Source organism: Dipodomys ordii, unplaced genomic scaffold, assembly GCF_000151885.1.
Source record: "Dipodomys ordii isolate 6190 unplaced genomic scaffold, Dord_2.0 Scaffold35, whole genome shotgun sequence".
NCBI classification, from domain to species: Eukaryota; Metazoa; Chordata; class Mammalia; order Rodentia; family Heteromyidae; genus Dipodomys; species Dipodomys ordii.
In genome coordinates, this window is record NW_012267251.1 from 11690038 (window position 1) to 11715341 (window position 25304).

Below are 25304 nucleotides of genomic sequence, written 5' to 3' on the forward strand. Positions count from 1 at the left end.
TGGTCTGGTGAGGTGTCAGTTGACTAGAGGGTGATGAGCAAGGTCAGGCTGGCAATATACTTTAAATATACCATTGTTAGGACTTGTTGATGGGCTTGTTGTAGCCTGAGGAAAGAAATCTTAAATTTTTGAGCCACAGAAAAGTGGGCAAGACATTTATGGAGCGCAGGGAAAACAGGTATGGAAGAGGGGATCAAGACAGGGCCAGATGGGCAGAGCAATTAGACTTATAAGTGGAGATTTTAAGTAGCTGACGTAGGAAGCTGAACATAGGAATCTGACAGTCTGGGAGAAACCTAGGGTAGAATCAATATGAGAGTCACTCATATGTTGGTGTTCAGCTGATTGCCCAGGGAATAAGTGTGGCTAGACAAAAAGCCTGAGAACCATAGGAGCTCTAGATTTGGATGAGGCATTTGTACCTGTCCAAAGCAGTGTGTCTTTGCCCAGGAAAAGCACAACATGGTAGTGAAGGCAGAAAGCAGGAACACGGGTGCTTCCCCTCCTAGGTCCCTCTGTCTTAATGCTGTTTTCACTGTAACTTCTCCCCCAACAACACAGAACAAAAGTTATAAGTGGCAGCCTGGGCATCCATCAGATAACATGCCCAGTGTGTTTTCCTCAGGGTCTTGAAAACCTCAAGATAACATCAAACTATTTGGTATTCTACTTTTTAAAATAGATTTTTAGCCAGATGCTGGGGGCTCACACCTGTAATCCTACCTACTCAGAAGGCTGCTATCTGAGGATCATGGTTCAGAGCCAGCCCAGGCAGGAAATCTGTGAGACTTATCTACAATTAACCACCAGGAAACTGAAAGTAGAGCTATGGCTCAAAGTGGTAGAGTGCTATCCTTGAGCAGAAAAGCTCAGGGACAGCACCCAGTTCATGCCTGTGTTCAAGCCCTACAACCGACAAAAAACATTGATCATTCTTTTGAAAAGTGATTAAGTGAGACCTACAACCTGATGTTCCAGCAGTTCCCTGTGGAGTCAGGACAGGCATGCCTCAGTTTACCATGGGCCCCAGCCATCCACATTAGTCCTCAGTCCAGAAAATGATTTCACTTGTCATCTGTCATCACACTGGCTTGCAAGGTTTTCACATAGTTAAGAAACAGTTCCCTGGATCCGTGTGTCCATCAAAGTGGAGGAAAGATGCCAGGGAACTTTTTAGGACATATTTCTTTGTGAAGATGAAGTCTTCCTACATGGTTGGTCTCTGCATAAAAGGAATACAACAGAAACAGTTTCAGAAGTTTTATCTTGCTTACAAATTCTAGGTAGCCTAGATTTATAAGTATCTGGGTTAACAGCCACAACTGGAATTCTCTCTGGGATGGCCCATACCATCACATATCCCTGCTACTAGCCTTGCAGATATACAGAGAGTCCTAGTTCCCCAATCTACCTCTTCCGCAAGGCTACATCTGCCTCATTCACTGGCCAGATCCTGACTCAGCGCCCCTCCTGACTTACACAGACTTAGGCAGACTTACGCAGTTTATAAGCAACCAGGAAGCTCTGCTTATTACTATCCAGTTAGTCAGTCCCTTCATCCATCCCTGTCTTCCCTCACGACCATACTTGTCCTCAGGGTGAGTCTGGTTTGCCTGCCATGAGCAAGGAGGCCAAATCAGAGGTGAGGGGATCTAGGAGGGCCTCGGGCATGTGAAGGTACAATCATCTCATTCTCTTTCTGAGCCCACAGAGGAGGAGAAACAATCAAATAAGCTTCACACAGAGCTTGGAGATGGTGGCTGTCATTGAAGAAAACATGGGAATTGTACCAATTCCAATCATTAATTTTGTTTTCTTTGCTTATCAAAATCAATTTCATTTAAAAGATGCAGCATGAATAATCACAATGTTTCCTAAATTTATAGTGAATAGAATGCAGGAGACAGGTAGTAAAGAAGAGCACTTCCATGGAAAGATGGGCCTTTAACAAGAAATGTGGACAGAGTGAGCTGATAGCACTTGGTGAAGCCTCTGCCTAGGTCCACACTTTCAGGACCCTCTCCTTCATTGCTATGGTCCTAGAGGGGACTGGAATTTATTCTTGGACTATATGCACCCTTAATATCCTTGAAACAGGTACACACTAATATCACCCAGTTTCTGTGAATCGGCTCTCCAGGTATAGGTTAGCTGAGGCCATGGGCCCAAGGTCGCATGAGGTGGTGGTAAAGGTGTTGGGGCAGGGCTGTGGGCTCATCTGGAAGCTTGAGTTCTACTTCCAAGTCTCACACAGTGAGTTATTATTCAGTTATAAAGAAGTGTTAAACTACTGACACATAATACCACATAGATATCAAAAATAAATCCAAATTCTTAGAGAGTCTGACATGTATGTAAATCAACAGAAAAGCAGAGAGTTTAATCAATGCTATCATTTTGTTGTGTTTTGTTTCGTTTTGATTCAATACTGAAGATTAAGCCCAGGACCTTATACATGCTAGGTAAGAATTCTACCACTGAGTACATCTCCAGCCCATGATGTTCATTTAAGAATAAAAATCTAGATCTTAGCCTGGCGCCAGTGGCTCACACCTCTAATCCTAGCTACTCAGGAGACTGGGATCTGAGGATCATGGTTCAAAGCCAGCCCAGGCAGAAAAGTCTGTGAGACTCTTATCTCCAGTAAACTACTCAGAAAAAAAAAAATGGAAGTGGCACTGTGGTTCAAGTGGTAGAGTGCTAGCCTTGAGCACAAAGAGAATCAGGGACAGCACCCCGGCTCTGAGTTCAGGCCCTAGGACTGCCCCCCACTTTGCAAATTTTGATCTTATATACCTTCAGGATATTCAAAGACTACTTATTAACACTATGACATATAATGCAAAGTTGTATGCATTTGTATGTGAACATGTATTAATTTTTCCAGTTGTTTTTAGGGTTTTTGTGGGTATATGGTACTAGAGCTTGAATTCAGGGCTAGGCAAGTACTCTTTTGAGGGTTAGTGTTTTTTAGATAGAGTCTCATGCTTTTGCTTTAAATGGGTTTTAGACTGTGATCACCTTGTCTCATCTCCTGAGTAATTAAAATTATAGACATGCATCACTATGTCTAGCCTTCAGAGTATTTTTGTTTATTTGTGACAGGGTTTTGCAAGCCTGGGCTTGCCTCAACTGTTAAGAGTCAAGTAATCTTCCTGCCTCAGTCTCCCAAGTCACTAGGACTACAGGCACTTGCTGTACAACTTAATTGTCAAATTCTTGGAAACATCTGTGTTCCCCAGATAGTACTATCTGTGGATGGTTTTTACTATTTGGGGACAATAAATAAATATTCCCCCTGTGGATTGGAAGGGAAAAGAAGATCTTAGTCTGTTTTTACCTAGATTCATGAGACTACGGTCCGTGAAGATCTGCCTTCTTCAAGCTCCTGGTCACTGTAGCCATTCAGGAATGGGACATCCCTTTTCATAGGAAGCTTCCAAGCATTCTTTACCTGTCCTAGAGCTTTCACTTGGGACTCTCAGTGCTAGTTTCTTCCCTTTGACCATTAAGCTTCTCAGAGACTGATTTCCTGAATGATACCAAACACTATCAGACCACATTTAAGAAACAAGTTCTTGCTGATATTCCTGTCTCTCCATATGACACTTGAATCTGGGATTAGCTGAAGCTACCAAGGAAGTGTGTCTCCTGTCTCCAACTTTAATTTGACAGAGAAGTAATTATGAATACTTCTCCAGTCTTTCCCAAATCTGCTTCCTTCTAACTCAAGATCGAGGGAAGGATTATAAAATTAAATATTTAAGAACTCTCCTCAGAGCCAGGCACCGGTGGCTCACTCCTGTAATCCTAGCTTACTCAGGAGGCTGAGATCTAAGGATCGCAGTTCAGAGCCAGCCCGGGCAGGAAAGTCCATGGAACTCTTATCTCCAATAAACCACCAAAAAACCAGAAGTGGTGCTATAGCTCAAGTGATAGAGCACTAACCTTGAGCTGAAGAGCTGAGGGACAACACTCAGGTCCAGAGTTCAAGCCCCATGACAGACAAAAAACAAAAGAACTCTCCTCAGAAGTTGAGCTGTGGCTCAAGTGGTAAAGTGCTAGGCTTGAGTGAGAAAGCTAGAGCTCCTAGGCCTTGAGTTCAAGCCCCAGTATGGGCACAAATAAAATAAATGAAGAACACTGTGAGTTCTTACAAAATGTAGCGGCACATTTCTATAATCCCTCAGGAAGCTGAGGGAGGATCTCAAGATTAAGGACAATCAGGGCTACATATTGAAACCCTGTTTCAATAATATCATAATAACAATAATAAAAATAAAAGCCAAAAAGAATTCCTGTGAGGCAGGAAGCAGTCCAGCCACTGAGACTATAGCTTCCCCACCACTGGCCTCTTCTGCATTTGGGTCTAGGTCATACAGAAAAGCAATGCTCAGCCCCAGTTCCTTCTTCCATTGGGCCCCTTCATGTGTCTGCACTGCCTTTTTTTTTTTTTTTGGTTGGTCATGGGGCTAGAACTCGGCCTAGGCACTGTCCCTCAGCTTTCAGCTCAAAGCTAGAGCTCTACCATTTGAGCCACAGTGCCACTCCAATTTTCTGGTGGTTTTGGAGATAAGAGTCTCATTGACTTTCCTGCCCAGGCTGGCTTTGAACCGCCTCAGATCTCAGCCTCCTGAGTAGCTAAGATTCCAGACATAAGCCCGGCTGCACTGACTTGTGAAGGAGCTTGGAGTCTGTACAAGAGCCAACACATTGGGTTAGAGGGAAACCAACTTTATAATGTAAATCTCAATGCAGGGTTCTCTAGAAATCAACTCTGCTGAATTCCGAAGAGTAGCTGCTCTGATAACGACAGCTGAGGCTTGGACTTCTAACTCAGCATCACAGGGCTCTGGTTTCTTTCCAAGATTCTTTTCAGAATCAGATACTAAGGACTTCCTGCTTATGCCTATAAGAGAGGGAGGCCTGGTCTCCACAGCAGTGCTCACAGCTCTTCAGGCTATGTGCGGGATCTATCCAGAGCTGGCCCAGCTTTTCTCTGCCTGGACAGTTGGGGACCCATGGGGACTCATTGGGTGCAGTTACTCATTGAAGGCCTTGTCCTTGTCTAAGGTCGGAGGTGTGGCTAGAGCAGCTGCCTCTGAGAAGTGGGGAGTTCCCAGAGTAAATAAATACCCAATAATTAAAGTCATTCTGCATTCAGAGGAAGCCTAACAGAATTTGAGTAGTATGCTGACCTTTTCCTGAAAAACTCCCAGATATAATCTACAGGAGGATATTATGAAAAGGAAAAACAATTGCATTAACTGTTCTAGAAAGAAATTCACTGTCCTGGTGGAATACAAAAGCTAATCCATCTGCTATTTTTAAGATCCATTTAGAGGTTTAAGTTGAATATCCCTAATAATTTGGTGTGTTTGGTAAACAAGAAGGTATACAGTGCCCAGTGCCTACACCTCCTGACCAGATCATCACCAAGGCAAGTATAAGTTCCCCATGTGCCCATCTGTTCTGGCTGCTTGTGGGTTGAGCCCCTCTGCCAAGTGACATGTTCTCAAGTCAGAGCAGCTTTGGTGAATAAGATCAAGGGTAGGGTGAGAATTAGAAGAAGGAGTTGAGTAACAAGCTAGAACAAAAGAAAGTGTAAGATCTCAAGCAAGTACCTCCACCTTACCTATGGTGGTGGTCATTGCGCTCCTAAACTAACTTTCTGGAAGGAATCGATGGCCAGAAAGGCAGGTGGCAATTTGTAGGCTTTCTGCCTCCTGTGATTGTGTTTTCTGGGCATTCATGCGAGAGCTTTCCAGCTTGCCCCCTCTTCCTTCTCCTCCAGTTTATCACAGTTCAGTGAAGAGAACATGATGGACCCCTACAACCTTGCCATCTGCTTTGGGCCCTCGCTGATGTCAGTGCCAGAGGGCCACGACCAGGTGTCCTGCCAAGCCCACGTGAACGAGCTGATCAAAACCATCATCATTCAGCATGAGAACATCTTCCCAAATCCCAGGGAGCTGGAGGGCCCCGTCTACAGCAGAGGAGGAAGCATGGAAGATTACTGGTAGGGAGCTGGGGGCTGGAGGAGGGAGGGAATCACCAACATTCACTGGTTCAGGAGCCAGATGGACAAAGCAGAAACCAAAGGGTTTCTTCTTCTTTTTTTTCCCCACCCAGGTCCTCCAGCCATTGCTCCCAGGCTTTTCCAAAAGGCTTTGGGGTCCAGGGATATCATAGGCTGTCCTCCTACCTTAGCCCTTTTGTTATGAGTTCTGATGTTGAAGGACTGTTGTAAAAGACATTAATAACAGTAATAATAGTAACACTAATACTCCAGGAAAGGACACTTACTGTACAAAGTGGGATCTAAATCCACTGTTCATCAGGCAGCCGAGTACTTCAGACTTAGACTGTGCCTTGTGAGGATATCAGCCCTGGCTCCTGGGGCATCCCATTGTTTTGGGGAGCAGTTTAGACATGAGGCATAATTTCCTGACTGAGTTTATAAGCTTACCCATGATTTCAGGAAAATATGAAGAGAAATAAAGGTTGCTCCATTTCAGCAGATTAGGTATGTACGGTCCCACCCTGAAACTGTAGGGTATGAGAACAGAGGCCTAAAAGGAATCCCTGGGGTACATCTTTGCTAGACTCCTCCATTAGTTAATAATGAATCATTTGCAAACAGTGACATCACAGCTCCATGTTATAAAGTCCTTGCAACCCAGAGAGGCCAGTGGTGCTGTGTCAGGCTGTGTCAACCCTGATCTCTTGTCTCCTAGAACAGTGCACCATCATCCCACACAGTCACCATGTGTCATAGTGTCATTTCCCACTAAACACACAGGCAGCTGCCACCCTTTTAATCCCCAGTGTCCCCTGTCTCCCCCTCCTCCTTCCCTTCCCTTCTTCCCCTAAATAGTGTTTTAGCCTGAGCTGAAAGCACAAGTGAGTCCAAATCGGATTCCATCGGAATTCAACATCTGGAACCAATTCGGCCAGCCCCATTGCTATTGACAGAGGTAGGGGAGGACTGGGAGGTGGTTTACTTAATTAGAAACCAATTGGTCCCTGCTTCCCACTGACCCCCAAAGAACAGCCTCCTGCCCAAGGAGTGAAGAAAGTAATATTTGTGCCTCTGTGAGCATCTTAATGGTAGTGACATCGCTGGGTTCATTCCTCTCTGCTGAACTGCAGATCTAAAGGATGGGTCCAAGGTGGAGGAACCTCAGCTGGCTGGCTTGGAGAAAAAGTGTCCTGTCGCCAACAGATGGTTGGGGTGTGACTGAGGAAATTGGTCAGTTCAGGCATCAGTCTCCTGGCTGCCCTTATGCAAATCACCTGAGAAGTAGCTTTTCCATCTTGCATGAGTAATGAAAAGCTGCGGAATACTATTCCCAATTCTTGCTTTTCCCTACACAGTTCTGGGAGCACCAGCAATCCCATTCTCCCTGCTCAAGTGAGCAGAGAGCCAAAGGGGGGGGTGGCTCACTGGGGCATGCGCAGACAAGCCCCTTCCTCCAGTTTGCTCTAAGGTATTTCCACTCTCATCTGTTGTGCATCTGATATTTATTAACAGCCTGTGGAAATACTAGATTAGTCAGGAAATATTACTACCATAGTCCAGGCCTCAGGCCAGAGGCACCAAGGAGCAGGAGTCAGTAACCTTAGGTTGAGAGGGACCTCCGGCCACCGGATTCACACCCACTCAGAAACTCTCAGCCTCTCCCCTCCATCCTTTGTGAAAAGAGAGAAGAACTAGTAAACTAAAGCGAAGTTTGGGGAAGTGAGCCTTTCCCCAAATCCTGAAGAGTGTCCTGGAAACCAGGACTGCCTGGAGGAGATGAGATATCAGGGCCCGGGCCTCCCTACAGCTATGGACAGGAGGTGCAAATCCATTCTAGAACACTTACCAGCCCTAAAACTGGACCCTGTTTTCCTAAGTCTACTGCTAGGCCCATGGTGGACTCCTGGGACCTCGCGTGTTGGTGAGGCCTGGAGTGTGGAATGAGAGAAGCATGGAATGTTAGGGTTACAGTGACCTTAAAAAGAATCACCTGTGTAAAGGCCACAGCACAGTATGGAGGTTTCTGAAGTGTGGTCCCTTGACCAGCACCCAGGCCGTGTGGGATTAGCTCCAACCAGATGTGGTAACTCAGAAACTGGGCTGAGGTTGGGTGGCATGATTTATAACAAGGCCTCCAGAGCTCCCTGCAGGTGGAGGACTGTTCTGTCAGCAAATGGCCACAGGTGTGAACTGAGTGCCTTGCTGCCCTTGATAAGACCTGAGCTAGTCACCTTGTCATTGAGGAACTTAAGGGAGAGTAGGACCCTATGCTGTGGACAGTCTGCAGGGCTAGAAGTAGAGTCACCACAGCAAGGTATAAAATTGGAGGCTATCTATAAATCTACCAGGAAAGGTCCACCTGCTACAACCTGCTGCCAGAGGAAGAAACCAGATAGGAACAGGACTTTTCTGTACTTTTCCAGAAGTTAAGAACTCCTCTCTAACATGTGTGAGCCAGAAGATAGGAGTAGAAATGGCATCTTAGTCATTTCCATGGCCATTCTCAGTTCTCTATCCTGGGTTGATTTTAGAGAATGTGCATTTTTCCATGAACTTGACCCAGCTTCTATCCCCCCTTCAACGCTATAATTCTTCCTCTGCCTTTGTTTTCCACTCACACCTGTGACTTGGCTCCTTGTTTCTTACCAGTGCCCAGGCTAATAAGCCACAAAACAAACTCAAAAAGGGTTGATGAACAGGAGCAGTAAGCCAACAAAGGAAGCGGCACATGCACAGTACCTCAGGGTGCCAGTTACATCAGTGAATTCTGTCATTGATTCCCCCCTCAAATCATTGTCTTCTGTGTAGGGGTGACCTAGCTGAGGGTCAAGGAGATTAAGTCACTTGTCTAGAGTCACCCAGCTACCAAATATTTGAGCTGGTTTTCAAATAGTTGTGGAAACTAGCACTTCCCTTCTGCCATACTCCTCCCCACCTTGAGAACCAGGAACAAGTTTCTGCAGAGAGTTGGCCTTTGAAGAGTTGAGTTCTGGGGGTTTTTTCCTTATATAATTGTGTTGTTATTATTAAGGTATTGTACAGAGGGGTTACCATTTCATAAGTCAAGTAATGAATACATTTCATTTTTTGGACAATGTCACTCTTTCCTTCATTTTCCCCTAGTTTCCCCCTCCCATCCCTGCCCACCAGTTACATAGGTTATTTTCCACATCATGTATGCTGAATAACATGATTGCATTTGTTCACCCTTCCTCCTTCCCTTTCTGTACCCTCCCTCAGCTCCCCCAAAAGAAAATAAAAGTAAAACAAACACCAACAAAAACAACAACAATAAAAAAGCAAACTTTTCTTTCCTGGAATTCATTTCAATAAATAGTATTTTAAATGTTCAGAGAAGTTATACATTTGTGTTCCTTCCTTAAGGATTTCCCCCTTTAGTCTGTCTGTGAATACCTGGAGTCCTGTATAATGTATCATATCCACTTATATTTTGTATCTAGCTTCCACATATGAGAGAAAACAAGCCCTGTTGATCTCTCTGAGCTTAGCTTACAGTTCTGTGTTTTTTAAAGAATGTATTTGATAGCTTCAAAAGGGTTTTCCCATTGTCTCAAGGTGGAATCAATGGTTTGGGGAGCAGGAGGTCTAGAGAACCCCCAGCGGGGTCTGTTTGATTATAAGCATTTGTTGGCATAGTGAGCTTAGAAGTGATTTGATGCCCTTGTTCCAAGGAGCTCGATAAATGGGGAGAGCAGAATTGTGTGAGCAAACATTGATATCCTGGTTGTTCTTGGTTCTGTTGTAGTGACAGCCCTCATGGAGAAACTACCTCGGCTGAAGACTCCACCCAGGATGTGACCACAGAGCACCACACTAGTGATGATGGTAGGCAGCTCTGCTTCCAGGTCACTGGGGTGCTGGATAAAGCAGAAGGCGACGGTTATGTGTCCTGTGCATCTAATGAACTCTGCTGTCTTCAGGTCCATGAGGGCAGACAGGGAACTCTCCATCTCTCATTTCTCCATTCCTTGGAGGGACATCCTCTGATAGATTAGTCTGTAGATTTATCCCCTAGGTGAAGAGCTCCAGCTGTGATAGCCCTTCACCCTTTACCTCACCTCTTCAGCCTCTTGTTTAGCTGAGTTCAACAGGAAGGATATGGGCCCTTTATCACAGCTGACTCCTGCCAGGTAGCTGGAGACCAGAGCAAAGGAAAGCTCATTGGAAAAACTGCAAGCTGGGGGAATAGAGAAGCTGGGTGCCAAGAACCCAACAGAAGCAAACCTGAGGGGTGTGGGGATGAGGAGGGAAAGCACACGCTTGCATGCCTTCCCACTGGAAAAATTGACCCTTTCAAAAGACGTATGAGTGGAGCAGTCTGGTGGCTGTGCATCCAAGGGTGGAATGCTCAGCTGTCATCCTCCGGCCCCTCTGCAGAGTCCATGATTTATTAGGATCTGTCCAGCCAACACATTTTCCCTTGCTTCCAGCCATTCCACACCTCCATTTCAGAATCACTTAAGCTCTGGGAGTCTCATCACTTAACAAGCAGCCTCTGAATTTGTGGGCACAAGAATGGAATGGCACAGTCTATAGAGCTTTGCATGTTCCTTGCCTTGTGGAGAATTCTGCAACTCCAGGCCAGCTTTTAAAGGAAAGGGGGTGGAGGTGGGGGGGAATTAGCACTGCTTCTACACAGATCTTGATGTAAGAAGGATCAGTACAGGGCTGGGAAGGTGGCTCAGTGGTAGAGCGCTTGCCTTGCATGCATTAGGCCCTGGGTTCAATTCCTCAGCACCACATAAGCAGAAAAAAAAGCTGGAAGTGGTACTGTGGCTCAAGCGCTAGCCTTGAGCTGAAGAGCTGAGGGACAGGGCCCAGGCCCAGAGTTCAGGCCCACGACTGGACCAAAAAAAAAAGAAGGATCAGTACAATCACTTCATCGACTGCTTTATGAGACAGGGTTAGATGAATGAGGGAAATCAGTTTTGAGTTAGAGATGCAAAGGTCAAGAAGGTCAAGTAATGTATTTGAGACTGTAGAGAACTGAGACAGGGACTTTTAGATGGGCCTTCTCTGGCTTGCTCTTCTAGTGAAATTTCTGGTCTAGTCAGTCCATTTAGGAGCAGATTTACCAGCCAGAGTGCTCTAGACATGATCTTGTTTTTTAGGCAGCCATTGTCAGTGTTACATCATAACTGACTTTAAGGTTCTAGGTTTCTGGGAGCCTTTCTTCTCTCTAATCTCTGCCTGAAGCTTAGAACAGATAGATATTGATAACAATGACAAACATAACACGATTCTGGGCACTATTGTAAAAGCTTTAACAAACTGTAATTCATTGACTTCTCATAACTACTCTGTAACAAAGGCTAGCTCACCCTGGTCAAAATATTGCGCTCAGAAACCCCTTTCCATTTTTAGATTACTCATAATGTACTTTGCCATAGGCTGTTAGTCACAAACTATATTTCTTTTTTTATTTCTTTTTTTTTTCCACCAGTTCTAGGGCTTGACCTCAGGGCTTGGGCACTGTCCCTGAGCTTCTTTTTGCTCAAGGCTAGCACTCCACCACTTGAGCCACAGCACTACTTTTGACTTCTTCTGTTTATATGGTACTGAGGAATCAAACCCAAGGCTTCATGCATGCTAGGCAAGCACTCTACCACTAAGCTACCTCCAAGCCACAAACTATATTTCTATATTTTGTTCTTTGGGAAATTATTTTCTCTTTTACAGAGAACAAAAATTCATTTTCTAGGAAGTGACACTGTGGCTCAAGTGGTAGAGTAGCTAACCTTGAGCCGAAGAAGCTCAGGGACAGTGCCCAAGGCTTGAGTTCAAGCCTCATGACCCAGCACCAAAAACAAAAAAAAAAAAATTAATCTTCTACTGATAAATGTTCTACAGCTTGCAGAGCTATTATTTAACAGAAAAGAAATAATGACAAGTTTGCTGATAGGAAGAGTCACAGTGTAAAGAGCTGCAAAGAAGTCGCCTGAGAAAGCAGTGTCTCCATGCTTCCTTGGGCAGAGTGAAAGGATTCCAGGTGGCAGGACAGGAAGGACAAAGGCTGTGTGAGAGGGAGGATGGCTGGCTGTATGAGAATCATCTGCTTTGTAGACCACCCACAGCGCATTTCTACCCAAGGTTATCCTCCCCACTCTAAGTCCAGCTAATTGGGCTTTTCTTTCTATTCAAACTTCCTGAGTCTGTAGGTCCCAACTACATGTGTTTCTTTCTTTTCTACTCCTCCCAGAGTGTGAACCCATTGAGGCCATTGCCAAGTTTGACTACGTGGGCCGGACAGCCCGAGAGCTGTCATTCAAGAAGGGGGCATCTCTGCTGCTTTACCAGCGGGCTTCTGATGACTGGTGGGAAGGCCGGCACAACGGCATCGATGGACTCATCCCCCATCAGTACATCGTGGTCCAAGACACGTATGTAGGGTCCTAGCGCCTCTGAGGGTGGTCCCTTATCTTGCCGTGGGAGCTAGATTCCAGAGCTAATGAAGGAGACTAATCCCTAGAGGGTGCTAATGTAGTCCTGGGGTTCACAGTCTCTAGGAAGGGGCTCTGCCTCAAACTCAGTGGAGAACTTGTTTTAGATCTCTCCACTTTCTCTTCCTTCTTTAAATCTACTCCTAAAGCTTTAGAAACAATTAGCTCATCTATGTGTATATCTGAAGATATATCTGATGCATATATTTTCTTTTTGGAAAGAACATTTTTGGTTCCTTTTCCTTTTTTTTTTTTTTTTGAGGTAGGGGGGAGGGAATATGCCAGTCCTGGGTCTTGAACTCAGGGCTTGGGTGCTGTCCCTGAGCTTTTATTTTGTTCAAGGCTAGTGCTCTACTGTTTGAGTTCCACCTTCACTTCTGGCTTTTTGGTGGTTAATTAGAGAAATGAGTCTCACAGACTTTCCTGCCCAGGCTGGCTCAGATCTCAGCCTCCTTAGTAGCTAGGTGGGAGATACCAGCATCTGACTTTTGGTCATTTTGAGAGATGCTCTCAATTACATAGCCCAAACTGGCCTCAAACTTCCCTCCTCCTTGATTCCACCTCTGAAGTGCTGGGCTCTACCATATGAGACACCTCCACTTCCTCTCCTTTAAAAAAAAAAAAAGACTCCGACTTGCTAGGCTTCTGATGACACTTTTCACCCTGTAGATGAAAAATGACAAAAAAATTACTGTGTAAGAGAAATGTGTTATAAGCAGCTTTGTAGAAGCAGAAGATAGGAAGAGGCAGGAAAAGGATGTCAGAGAACAAAGGGATCCTGAACAGATCCCAGAGAGATCTTGTTGGATGGGCTGTTGGTTAGTTCCCACCTTGTGCAACAAGTATCTTCCAGGCAGGAAGTGGGAGCTCCTTCCTGTAGCCCACCCAGGCTGCCTCCCTGGACCTTATCTTGCTTCTACCCCATTCATGCCCCACAGAGACTGTCACTGTTTTTAGTCCTTCCCTTAATATTATTTTTTAAAGGTTGATATCCTGAATGAGTCTGCACCCTCCCAGCCTCTCCCTGGCATGTTCTGCGGGGAAGTTCTCCCTGTGTTGATCACGGCGCAAACCCGGTGGCCATCTGTGCACGGACAGGACCCTCCCAAATTTAGCATTAAGACTTCACTGCAGGATCCAGAGAAGATGAATTGTGGGGGAGAAGGGGCTTTCTTTGTCATCAGTAGCCAGAGGGGCCAGGAGAGCAGTGGAGACACCTGGGACTGGCTTGGACGTTCTAAGCGAGGCTAGACGTGCTACAACAGACTGTGGCCCAGTGGCCATGTCCTGCCTTAACGCCGGCATCTCCAGAGTCACCACAGAGCTTCTCTCCTTCCCCAGCAGTGCTCAGGACCTCAGCAGATAATCCACAACCTGGACTTCACTTCCTTCTCTGGGAGGTGGCCCCCACATGGCCACCCACCCCAGGAAAACAGCAAATGCCTTGAAGCCAGGTGTCCCCTAGCTCATCTTTCCTGAGGAGCTGAGAAGCCCATAGAACTCAGCAGATTATTTATTTTAATTTAAACCACCTCCTAAAGCCCTTAGTTTCTCTCACCTCTGCCCATGGGGTTAGCTCTGCCAGGAGTCGCTGCTGTCTGCAAGCCATGTGCAGTCATGCACGTGTGTGTACGTGTGTAGGTGTGTGTGCCTGTGTGTGTGTGCGCGCACGCGTAAGTGTGTGTATGTATGCGTCCGGGGGGCCATCTTGCTGACTTAACGCTGCTTTTTGTGTTGTTGTTGTTTTCCCTCCTCCCTGCCTGCCTGCCTGCCTGCCCCATCTCCCCCAGCGAGGACGGTGTCGTGGAGAGGTCCAGCCCCAAGTCTGAGATTGAGGTCATTTCTGAGCCACCTGAAGAAAAGGTGACAGCCAGAGCGGGGGCCAGCTGTCCCAGTGGGGGTCATGTAGCCGATATTTATCTTGCAAACATCAACAAGTAAGCTCTGCTTTTCATTTTCTGCTCCCTTGAACAAGTCGCACCACCCAGCCTCACTCCCTGGCCTAACCCCTCCACTTCCGTGCCGCTCTCAGGGCTCCAGCCCTCCAGCCTAACGTCTGCATGTGTTCGTTGCTGCTGCAAGGCAACAGGGCTGAGGAGGCTTCCAGAAACCTTGGGACAGGACTGAGTCTCACACTAGCTGCTGTCAGGCTGTGGCAGGGCGTTGCTCTGTGTGTTCCTGCAGCATCTCAGCCCAGATCTTCCCCGGTCTTATGGCTTAAACCTTGGCCAAAGCTTTGGCCACTGTATGCAACTTGGTGTTGTACTGTTTCTTAGAGGTGCCTTCTCTTTCCCACTTCTTAGTCAAATAATAGCCTTTGGTGTCTTCCTTGACTCTTGTCTGTCTGAAGATTCAAAGTCTTGTGTGTCTTCCATCAGGCTACTGTTTTGCCAGGTGGGCTTATTTAGATGTCACATGTCTGTTCCCCACCCTAGCCCACGCCCACCCTGCATTCATTGCTGTGGAGGAGAGGAGAGCACTGAAACACCCCAGGAAAGCTTTGTCCCCAGCTCCTGATTCGTCCTGTGACCCCAGCACTGTTTCTTCTCCCCCTTTCACACCAAGAGAGTCAATTTTCCATTTCCCTTGTTGCTTTAGCCCTGTGTATCATCCTGCCCTAGCATCCCTATGCTGCCCAGCAGGCTCTTCCCTCTACCCAGCTTTCATTGTGGCTGTTAGCAACATCCCAGGGTCCTAACTTCACCCACACCCAGCTGGCTGTCTAGAGGGACACTTCACCCATCCACCAGTGTTGCTGCTGCCTCCCATAGAGGCATTCAGGCTATCGGAGAACTAATCTCATCTCAAGGGGGCCAGACACCAAGTCCCAAAGCCTACAGACCTCTTTCCGCCAGACCCCGAACTTTGGCCCAGTGCCAGCAGGATGACAAGCCCCAGGGTGCTCCTGATGAATATGGATTGGAGATGATGTACAGTTTTTATTCCCCTCCAGCTTTGGAGGAATGAAATGATTTGCACTTTGAAAACCTGTTAACCATAGCCTCTGGACACTGAGACTGGAAAGGAGAATAAAAGATGCTTGTTGTTTTTAAACTATACTGGATTGCCAGATCTCTTGGCTTTGTTCCAACCAGACGGTAGCCGGGGGAGCGTTTGGGACACGTGGCTCTTTTCCATCTCTTTCACCCCCAAGTTCATAAAGTAGTTAATTCAGCTCACTTATTCAGTATAGTTACAATTTTAATTCAGACCAGTAAAAAAAAAAAAAGGAGGATTTTATACTCCCCTGATGGGAAGGCATGCTTGTGAAAAAGTAACTGTAGGCTGATTCTTATTTTTTTCCTATTTACAAGTCTTTGTTAATTATAAAGCTATAATCATAAGATCATAAACCTATTATTTAGCTGGAAACCAAGTCTGGCTTCCAGGGAAGAATTAGATATTCAGTCAGGTTATTTATTACAGTGCTAAGGATGGAGCCTAGGGTCCTGAACATGCTAGGCTCTCACGTAGCCACACCCCAGCTCTAGGTACATAATTTGAAGGCATCAGATATTGGATGGCATTTGTACAGAAGAATCGCAGAGAGTGACAGCCAGAACAGTCAAAAGTTGAACATCGGTAGAAAAGCAAGGTAATTCCCTTGGTCTTCTTGCCCGATAGTTGTCAGGGTTGTCATGATGAAGTTTGGAGAGGACAAATCGCTTACCATATCATCATATCATCACCCTACACCTGCCCAAGACACTAGCTAGCTGTTCCATTGGGGAGCAATAGCCCTCAGTGCGCCTGTCCTTAGGAGTGAGTGTTTTTCAGCCCCTTCACAGTGCTCCTCCCAACCTCCTTCAGTTTCCTGGGTGTCCTGGGTTCTCTCTTCCCTGGATTTCCACACCTGCAGACTCCACTCACTGGGTCAACTCCTTCTGTCCCTTTGAACTCAGTCCAGACATTACTTCTTTAAGTGAAGCCTTCCTGAGTCCCCACGGCTGAGCTGGATGCCCTTATTCTATTCCAGAGTGGTGTGGTAGTTCTTGATACCCAAGCTACATCCAGATCCCTCCCCTTCCTCCACAGTGAGCTCCCAGGAACCTAGAACCCTGTCTTGCCCGTCTTAGGGAAAAAGGTATCCTGGGGCATGGCATGATGCAGCCACTCTGAAATCTGCCTTCTCAGCACTTTTAGGTTTGTGAGTCAGCCATCCTCAAGTGGAAAAAGGAAATCAGCTAAGGGCTCTTAAGGCGTGGCATTTCCATTTAATTCCACACATGTATGAAGCATCTGTGTTGTACCATGCTGGTTACTTGGCGGAATAAGGCATCATCCTGGGCCTCAACGCTCTCAGCTCAGCAAGGTAGAGACCATGGGGGAGGGAGCTTAAAAGCGGTATTTAGACACTCCAGAGGAACACGGGAGGGAGGATCCATTCTGTCAGGAGCTAGTGGTATCTGGTAGACTACAGAGGAGGGTTCATTGCAGCAGGGCCTTCCAGGGCCTTCCCTTTTCCACCTGAGGATGGTAGCCTTGCAAGGATAGAACCACGGGATGAACAGATTCATAGACTAGCTTCTGTGAGCTAAGCCTTAGGTCTATAAGGATGAGGAAGGCCTTAGCAATGAACAGGATCAGGACTGGCTCAGCACATTGGCCCTTTCTCATAAATGACCCGACCCCCTTATCTGCAGAGTCCTCCCCTTCCCTCCTTCCATCCTCAACTCTCCATCTCCCTTAGTAGATTCAGGATCAGAACTTCCCAGCTGCTTTAAACATCTGATTCCAGGAGAAAATGAAATTACTCAGCAGCAGGCAACACCCATATGACTCGGAGTCTGCCAAGCTATTTCATTTGAGAGCCTTAAATGGTGTGGAACAAATTGGGTCAAAGCCAGGATTCAGCCCAGTACTGGGTGACACAGGAGGTGTATAGATGTCCTTCTACTCTAAGAACATGTACACATCGCGCTCCCCTGCAGCATTGTAGCCTCTTGAGAAATCTGTTTCAAGTCTGCAGAAGAGGCAACAGCACATGTTGCCAAACCCCCAAATACTTAAAGAGTCTTGCTGTAGTTGGACCAAGAGACAAGCTAAAATTTGGAAGAGTTCATTCTTCTCTTCTTCCCCCCGCCTCAACCCCTGTTGGTGACGGTGAAACTCTTGCTACCTGGAGCCTTGGGTTTCTGTTCAAAGCAGGTAACGGAGTGGGTCTTGCCATGAACCTTTCTCCCTTTAGCAGTTTTCCCTTGATCAGACATTTTTTCTGACAGCACTTTGGTGAGACTTGAAGCCTACGGCCACCAAGTAAGTATCCATTTCTCCTTTGCCACGTTGGGGGAGGCAGGGGAACAGACTCAGAAGGCACCGTGCGTGCCTCTCCTTTCTGGAGTCCCACATACTAGTGTCTGCCCTTCTCTCACCATCCTGGCTCTCTGGGGGCCAGAGCTTCCTGATCACTCTGCCCTTTCTGTTTGTGATTGAAGGCAAAGGAAACGTCCAGAATCTGGGAGCATCCGGAAAACCTTTCGGAGTGACAGCCACGGGCTGAGCAGTTCCCTGACTGACTCCTCCTCCCCGGGGGTGGGGCCCAGCTGCCGCCCATCCTCCCAGCCCATCATGAGCCAGAGTCTCCCCAAGGAAGGAGCGGATAAGTGTTCCATCAGCGGGCATGGGAGCCTTAACTCTATCAGCCGCCATTCATCCCTAAAGAACCGGCTGGACAGTCCACAGATCCGGAAGACTGCCACCGCAGGGAGGTCAAAAAGCTTCAATAACCATCGGCCCATGGACCCTGAGGTCATTGCACAGGTAACTGAGGGACCCTGTACAAGCAGCACATATCAATCTCCATGTGTCACCTCCACCCTGTGAAGCCCCTGTTAATCATGACGACTTGAAACAGTACAACATGTGTGCATTCTGTGCTGGATTCAGGAACTGGTGGGTGACTCACCCAGCTGTCCATCTCTCCACCTCTTCCCAGCAAAAATTAAGATAGCCAATCAATTATTGCTTCTTGTTCATATGCTACCCATTTGCAAGGCTGCTAACTTTGAAAGCCAGTAGTGATAGCATTTGTTGACAGTCCATTCAACCCAAGTTTCAGGTCTTAAGACCCTGGTAGGCTTTAATGAAGCTGCCCCAAAAGGTTGAGGCTCAGATACAGTGCAAGTCACATTTGTGGACTGCTCTGCCCATCTCTGTCCTTTCCTGTCTTAAAGCTCATCTCCCATGCCAAGTGGGCAGAAAATATATCCAAAATCTACTTCTGGTCAAGACCCAGAACTGTTCCTATTGCTAAGAGCTCAGATACTAGAAGGTTTTCCAGCCTGAGGCTCCAGATACAGTAGAGATAAGATCCCGGATTACAGGGTCTTCCTTCTTGTCTGCACCACACTGATGACTCTCTGTTTTCCATGAAATAATAGAGATCCAACCCCACCTCTAAAAATCCAACTACCCGGGCCACTTCGAGCAGTTCTCTCAGACGTCTCTCTCAACTTTATACTTTTCATTAGACCAGGTAGGAGCCATTGTCCTCGCCCCAGAGGCTTGGCATGATCTTTCCCGGCTTCATTGGTGCTCTGCTTAAGGAGATGAACCTGACATCCCAGTAGTGGTCCTGCGATGTCTTGCTTTGCTAAGCCTTCTATTCTGTGCCTCTGTTTAACTTCCTGACAATAGTCTGCCATGCACCATGGGAATCCTTCCTGATTGACCCTTTGTCTGGCTCTCTAGGATGTCAGGAAAGGTTCACAGATGGACAGACTCTGGTTATAGAGTGGGATTGGACAGGGAAGTGGAGTTCTTCCTGAGGTTTGTGAGCTGGGGATGTAGTTCAGTGGTAGAAACACTTGCCTTACAAGAGCAAGGTTTTGAGTTTGATCTGTAGACCACAAATCAATCAATCTGTCAATAAAATCAGTTTTGAGAATGCCATAGGGATGAGTGAAAGTGAGTCACTATGGGGAGGAAGCATAAATCTCTGGGGGCAGAGGATCCTGGATGGAGTGCAGTTGCTTGGAACATAAGTGTGAGTTTGGTTCCAGTGAGGAGTCCTGTGTTGGTTTGGGTATCAGACAGAGTGTATACAGAGGGTGGTGGAGGCTGGTGGAGCTGGAGCTCTCCCTAGGAATTAACTGGCTTGCATACATTCAAAGGGTCTTTGATTTTTGCCTTGAGCCCCTGGGCTAGAGCTGTTCTTTGCTAAGGTCTGTTCACTGATTTGCAGGTGATTCACCTACGTGGGCTTTGGCTCCCCCTTCTGGCCTCTCATGGTGGTGGGTAGATGGAAATGGTTGCAGTCTGGACACTTTCCTGGGGCCGGGAGGGTGGCGGAGGTGGGAAGGGGTATCACCTTATTTGACCTTTCAGTTCAAGAAAATAAAGATCATACTTCATCTATCTCTGTATTTTTTTTATTGTTTGTGCTGAGTGTAGTGAGGCATACCTATAATCACAGCACCTGGGAGGTGGAATCTCAAGCAAAGGAGGATCGCAAGTTTAAGGCCTGTCTGGGCTACATGGTAATGACAACAAAGCAAGCCTGATGCCCGTGGCACACACCTGTAATCCTATCTACTCAGGAGGCTGAGATCTGAGGATCACAGTTCAAAGCCAGCCCAAGCAAGAAAGTCTGTCCAATTAAGCCCTTAAAAGCTGGAAGTAGAGCTGTGGCTCAAGCACTAACCTTGAGCAAAAGAGCTCAGGGACAGCGCCTGGGCCCTGAGTTCAACTCTAGGGGCTGCATCCAAACAAAAAAAAAGTAAAACAAAAATTTGTACATACACTTTGAAACATATACAAAAGTAGAGAAAATTGAATAATGAATCTCCATGTATCCATGACCCAGTGCCTAGTTCATCCACCTCTCCTCTCCCCCAGTGGATAAAATACTTTCTAAAACCCAAGGACACTAGTTAAAAGCACCTCTTTCTAAAGGAGGGAGCCAGGGGTATGATGAAAAAAAAAAAAAAAGTTCCTCATCCTTCCTCTGCCCACATTCTGCACATTCATACATTCAAGGACTTTGGCCAAGTAAAATAATCTGGACATTTTCTCATTGGTTCTCCGTGGCTTAGCCAGTCCTGTTGAAATTGGATCCTTGGGGACTCTGCCTCCGTTTGCCTCACTCCTCCTTTTCCTGTTTTGCAGGATATTGAAGCAACAATGAACTCTGCCCTGAACGAGCTGCGGGAGTTAGAACGGCAGAGCAGTGTCAAGCACACTCCTGATGTGGTTCTGGACACCTTGGAACCCCTCAAAACCTCCCCAGTGGTAGCCCCCACATCGGAACCCTCCAGCCCTCTGCACACCCAGCTCCTCAAGGACCCCGAGCCTGCTTTCCAGCGCAGTGCCAGTACTGCTGGGGACATAGCCTGCGCCTTCCGGCCTGTCAAGTCTGTCAAGATGGCTGCCCCAGTCAAACCACCAGCCACACGGCCTAAGCCCACTGTCTTCCCCAAAACAAACGCAACTAGCCCTGGTGTCAATTCCTCCGCTTCCCCACAGTCCACTGACAAGTCCTGTACTGTCTGAGGGTGTAATTTAATTGTTCTAGACAAGGGGATTGTAGGGACTGACTGTTATTAAAATCTTCCTGTTTAACTAGGTTGAGGACTTCAGTGGAAAGTTAGACTCTAAGTTGCCCTTGCAGGAATTAGCCTCCCCATCACCCAGAACCTTGAGAATGAAGCCCTTGGTACCACCTTTCCCTTCCTCTCCTTTCCCTTCCCTTCCCATGGCCCTCTGCTTCCCCCCAGTCGTTGTAACGCAGCCAGCTGCAGTACATACCGTTCATGCTTAGGTTAGTCAGAGATAGTTTTCATTATCAGGTCACTGTGAAATCTGGCAAGGCAAGTCATGAGAGGTGGGCTCGAGTCTCACAGCCACCTCAGACCATGGGGGTACCTTGACCAGATGGCTGGCTGCTGCCACCTGGTTCTCAGTGGCGTCTTGTTTTGAGTACTGGTTATAGAGAATCATATATAGTCCATTCTTCGTTTTAAACACACACACAAACACACCTTTCTAGTCTGGCATGTATACCCTCTCCTGGTCATAGACCAGTCTCTTTGTAAGTTATTGTGGCTTTTTACAAAGAGCCACCAGGGGTCTCTGTTTCCGTTACAAAGTGTTCTGACTGGGCCAGAGAACCTAGCTTCTGAAATCTCTTCATCATATGAAATGTGGCAGGATGCAACAATCCTGTGATGTGGGGTGGGGGGTGGGGCTCTTCTCTCTGTTTTCTCTATTGCTGTGAGTCAGTCACTGGTGTTTCCTTTCCTCTGCTCCATCCTGTAGAAGTACACCCCAATCTTATAAAGGAGCTTTTAAAGTTTTTTCTGAATGTATAGACATTTCCCGGGTTCCTCTCTTTGTCTCTGATGGACTATTTTCCATTGAAGACATTTTCCTGTATAATACAGCTTTATAGCTGGTTCCTTTTAGAGTAAAGAGTCTTAAGAAAGTTTTATTGTGTTTATGGCAGGTTTGAAAAAAAAAAAAAAGGTAAGATGATGGGTCCTACTTCCTCCCATCCTTTTTTAGGCGGAGGCGGGGGAGGTAGGGGAGGAAACTTAAAACAAAATTAACTATTAAAAATTAAACTCAGCTTTGCTAATCCAAAATTGTTCCCAATGGAAAACTTATTTTAAATTCACCCATCAGTTGGATATATGTATACACACACTCACACACACACAGTCTCTCCAGGGACCAACAGGAGTTTGATGAACCCTAGCTAAAGAGAGACATTGCCTCTCAAGAGTAGTTTTGCTTTATCCAAACGCAGTCAACTTAGGGAACTTTGACCCCAGAAGTTCTAAGGTCAGAATCTAAAGGAAAAAAAAATTATTAGCTACTATGTTTTCTCTTTTTTTTGGCTTTCCTTTAGCCTTTTTTTCTGGTTCCTCTACAAAATGAAGAAATGTTACTTTCTGAGCTCCTATCCAGTCTCCAAACCTGAGCACACGATCCCGGCTCCTCTCCATTGGGTTGCCCAGGCCCGGGGCTGGTCATCCACCTCCCAGTCTCATGGGTTGTAAACAGCTACCTAAAGCTCACACTCACTCCTCCTTTTGCACTTTTAGCCTTATTCGTTTCTGTAGTTCAGGAGAGATGGTGGGTTGCCATTCAGGTTGGAGATTCCTAAGTATGGATCCTTTCTTAGACCAATGTGTGAAATTGGATCTATGGAAAGTAACAGATCTGTGTGATAGTGTGTGGCAAGAAGGGGAGTCCCCAATAAGGAGATCACCTCAACACTAAGAAAACCTTAGTACTCCTTCATTAGATTGAGTCAGCCTGCATCCGGCAGCCCCTCGACCTCCTTAGTCTTTGTTCTTCTGTTTAGTGGCCTGATCTTGTCTTGGCCTGGGCTTCCCTAGGTCCTGAGCCACGAGGGGGCTTTTAGACACCCCACACACACACCTTGAGCCTAAGGACCTAGCTCTTGAATGAAATTCCCACACGCCACCTTATATTTCTTTTAATCCAATGATCAGAATTGCCATACCTCCTCTATTCCTCTCTTCAGGATACTCCCCTCTAAGAAAGTAAAGGCAAAGCTTTCTTGATAGCAATGCTGTGGGCCTGTTCTGTTGCTCTTGCCTTATTTCTCTTTCAACCTGTACATGACTTGTGTTTGCCATCCCCTTGGTCAGTGTCCATCTGCTGATTTGCATCATGAACTGGACGGTGTGTACCTGGTCACCTCCTACCCAGCTCTGGGAGCCAAGCTGTCTTCCTCATCTCTGGTGCTCCTGATGCCTGCAAGAGGCCCTGTCGAGAGGACTAGGAACAAACCAGAGGAGAGTCGTCCTCGGCAGAGCTCACTGCAGCCAACTGGAATTGAGGTTGCACACTGTGATTTTACACCCAAAAGCCAAAAGGAGCTAGCCACCCTTGGCCTAAGGAGACCGGCCTTCCTCAGATACGCTTGCCCAAACCAGCATGATGCTTCCAAGAGCCCTGCTCTGCCTCTTGTGACCTGGATCCTTTTCCCCGTGTGGACTGGGAAGGGTCCATCTTTGGGGAAGAGCGGCTGAGTGGGGCTGCCAGCATCCCAACTTACTTAGAAAATGGACGAGTTTGCCGCCAGCAGTCTGTAAACTGGAAACACTGGTCTCAGCCAACCTCCTCAGGGCACCCTGGTTTCCCCCCAAAGAGATGAGCAACGATGCCAGCACCAGGACGAGCACACCACTGGAAGGGCTGGTGTACGTGGACTTCAGTTCAGAAGAGAATTCGATCTTCCAGGGAATTGCAATGTTGTGGCGTCTGACGTCGTATGTCGCGTTTGTGTATAATGGTATATTCTTTCAAAATAGTGTTGCTACCTGGGATATTGTATGTATGCTTGGAGATGCTTTGAACCTAAGACTGTTACTCCACAGATGTTGGATTGGGGAAAATCCAAAGCACAACTTCAAAATAAAACACATTTTTAGGTTTCCAGGCCTCAGCTCCTATCCCTTCGCCACACCGGGAAGTCTCCTGAAATTTAGGAAGCCAGAAAGAATTATGATGCATCCAGGCTTCACAGAGCCCTGCCTGGAAACAGGAGGAGGAATTAGATGACCTGGAGCTGGCCATTTTCTCCCTCCCCCACCAAGGCACAGCAAGCTGCATTTAGAATGTGGATCGCCCCCCCCCCCTCTTCAGCGTTTCTATTTAGCCCATGTGTGGATCCTAAGAGGTTTTGTAGAAAGCCATCTAGCACACCATTGGCCAGTCTGTTGCCATGAGAACCACTTCCTTCACGGAATCCACCTTCCCTGTGTTCAGTCAGGACCATTTGCCTTCTGTCTCTAGTCAGATTTCCCCACTTGGAGGAACGAGGCTTGAGAAGTTGATTGGAAACTTTGCCAGCTGTGACTAATGGTGGCCAAAGGTTCTCCCACAACCAGGGCCCTGAGTCATTCTACCCTCAGCTGACCCCTCCATCTGGCACAGGGTAGACCAGCATGCTTTGGGAGGGATGGAGGTCACAACTAATGTTTCCTTATGATGTTAGTTGTAACAGAGAGCAAGTTCAAGGGTGAAATCACTTACATGTAACAACAGCACTTCTGGTCACAAGGCAAGGAGTTAGTCTCTACTGTAAGTTGGTGCCACCACAGGCCCAAAGCAACAGGCAGCCAATCATGCCCTGAGGCCTCTAAAACGTGTCCTCTGGAGGAGGACAGAGGAGGCATCGAGTTCACAGAAGGGCTGCTGACTGGGTGGGCATCTTAGCCCAGGGGCCATTGTTCCCTTCCCTAGGTGGAAGCAGATATGTGTGTATGGTTTTTTAAAAACAGACATCTAATTAATTAAAAGGAGTAAAACACACACATACACATTCATATACACACCAACAAGTTAGAATGAAGTCTAAAGCCTCTAGGGCCCACACATTTCAGGGGGCAGGGCTTAATCAAATGTCAATCACCCTTAGGGATGGATCCAGCCTGTCACATCTGATGAGTCCCTGCATTCACTGGTAATACCAGGTACCCTACCCGGAGCACTGGCCTGAACACCTTTATCCCCCTGATAAATTGGTCATGGATACCTATTAGGTGTATTTCTTACCACACCCTTCCAGCCTGCTCTCCTTCCTCCTCTTCCTGCTCCTTCTTTTCCTCCTCCTCCTCCCTCCTCCTCTGTGTAAATGGAGCAGCTACACCATGAGCTGCTCTTGCCTGGCCCTTGGCCTGGGATAAGTCAAAGTTGAGGCTGTCTGACACCCTGTGGCATGAATAGCTTCTCTGTCTGGTATACCTGAGATAAAGCCAGGTCTTGGGCTGCGGGCAAAGTCCAAGGAGCCTTGAAAGAGTAGTCCAAAGGCCCTTTCATTTGAGGCCTCTTCATTCTACTCCTGTACT

The 25304-nt window shown here is 46.9% G+C and overlaps 1 protein-coding gene across 4 annotated transcripts in view; it reads left to right on the plus strand.

Annotated features, from left to right (window-relative positions):
- Positions 1-22131, plus strand: part of Srgap2 (SLIT-ROBO Rho GTPase activating protein 2) — a 243038-nt gene extending 220907 nt beyond the window's left edge. For 2 of the 4 annotated variants that reach the window (XM_013017480.1, XM_013017481.1), the window contains exons 18-23: positions 5795-6019; positions 9789-9868; positions 12243-12423; positions 14274-14420; positions 17919-18243; positions 20590-22131. In XM_013017480.1, coding sequence (XP_012872934.1) covers positions 5795-6019; positions 9789-9868; positions 12243-12423; positions 14274-14420; positions 17919-18243; positions 20590-20973 — 1342 coding nt within the window. In that variant the 3' untranslated portion in view covers positions 20974-22131. Of the gene's footprint in view, positions 1-5794; positions 6020-9788; positions 9869-12242; positions 12424-13467; positions 14421-15081; positions 15541-17918; positions 18244-20589 lie in introns of those variants that run through there. The other 2 variants (XM_013017478.1, XM_013017479.1) reach the window with 2 other exon arrangements.
- The last annotated feature ends 3173 nt before the right edge of the window (positions 22132-25304 follow it).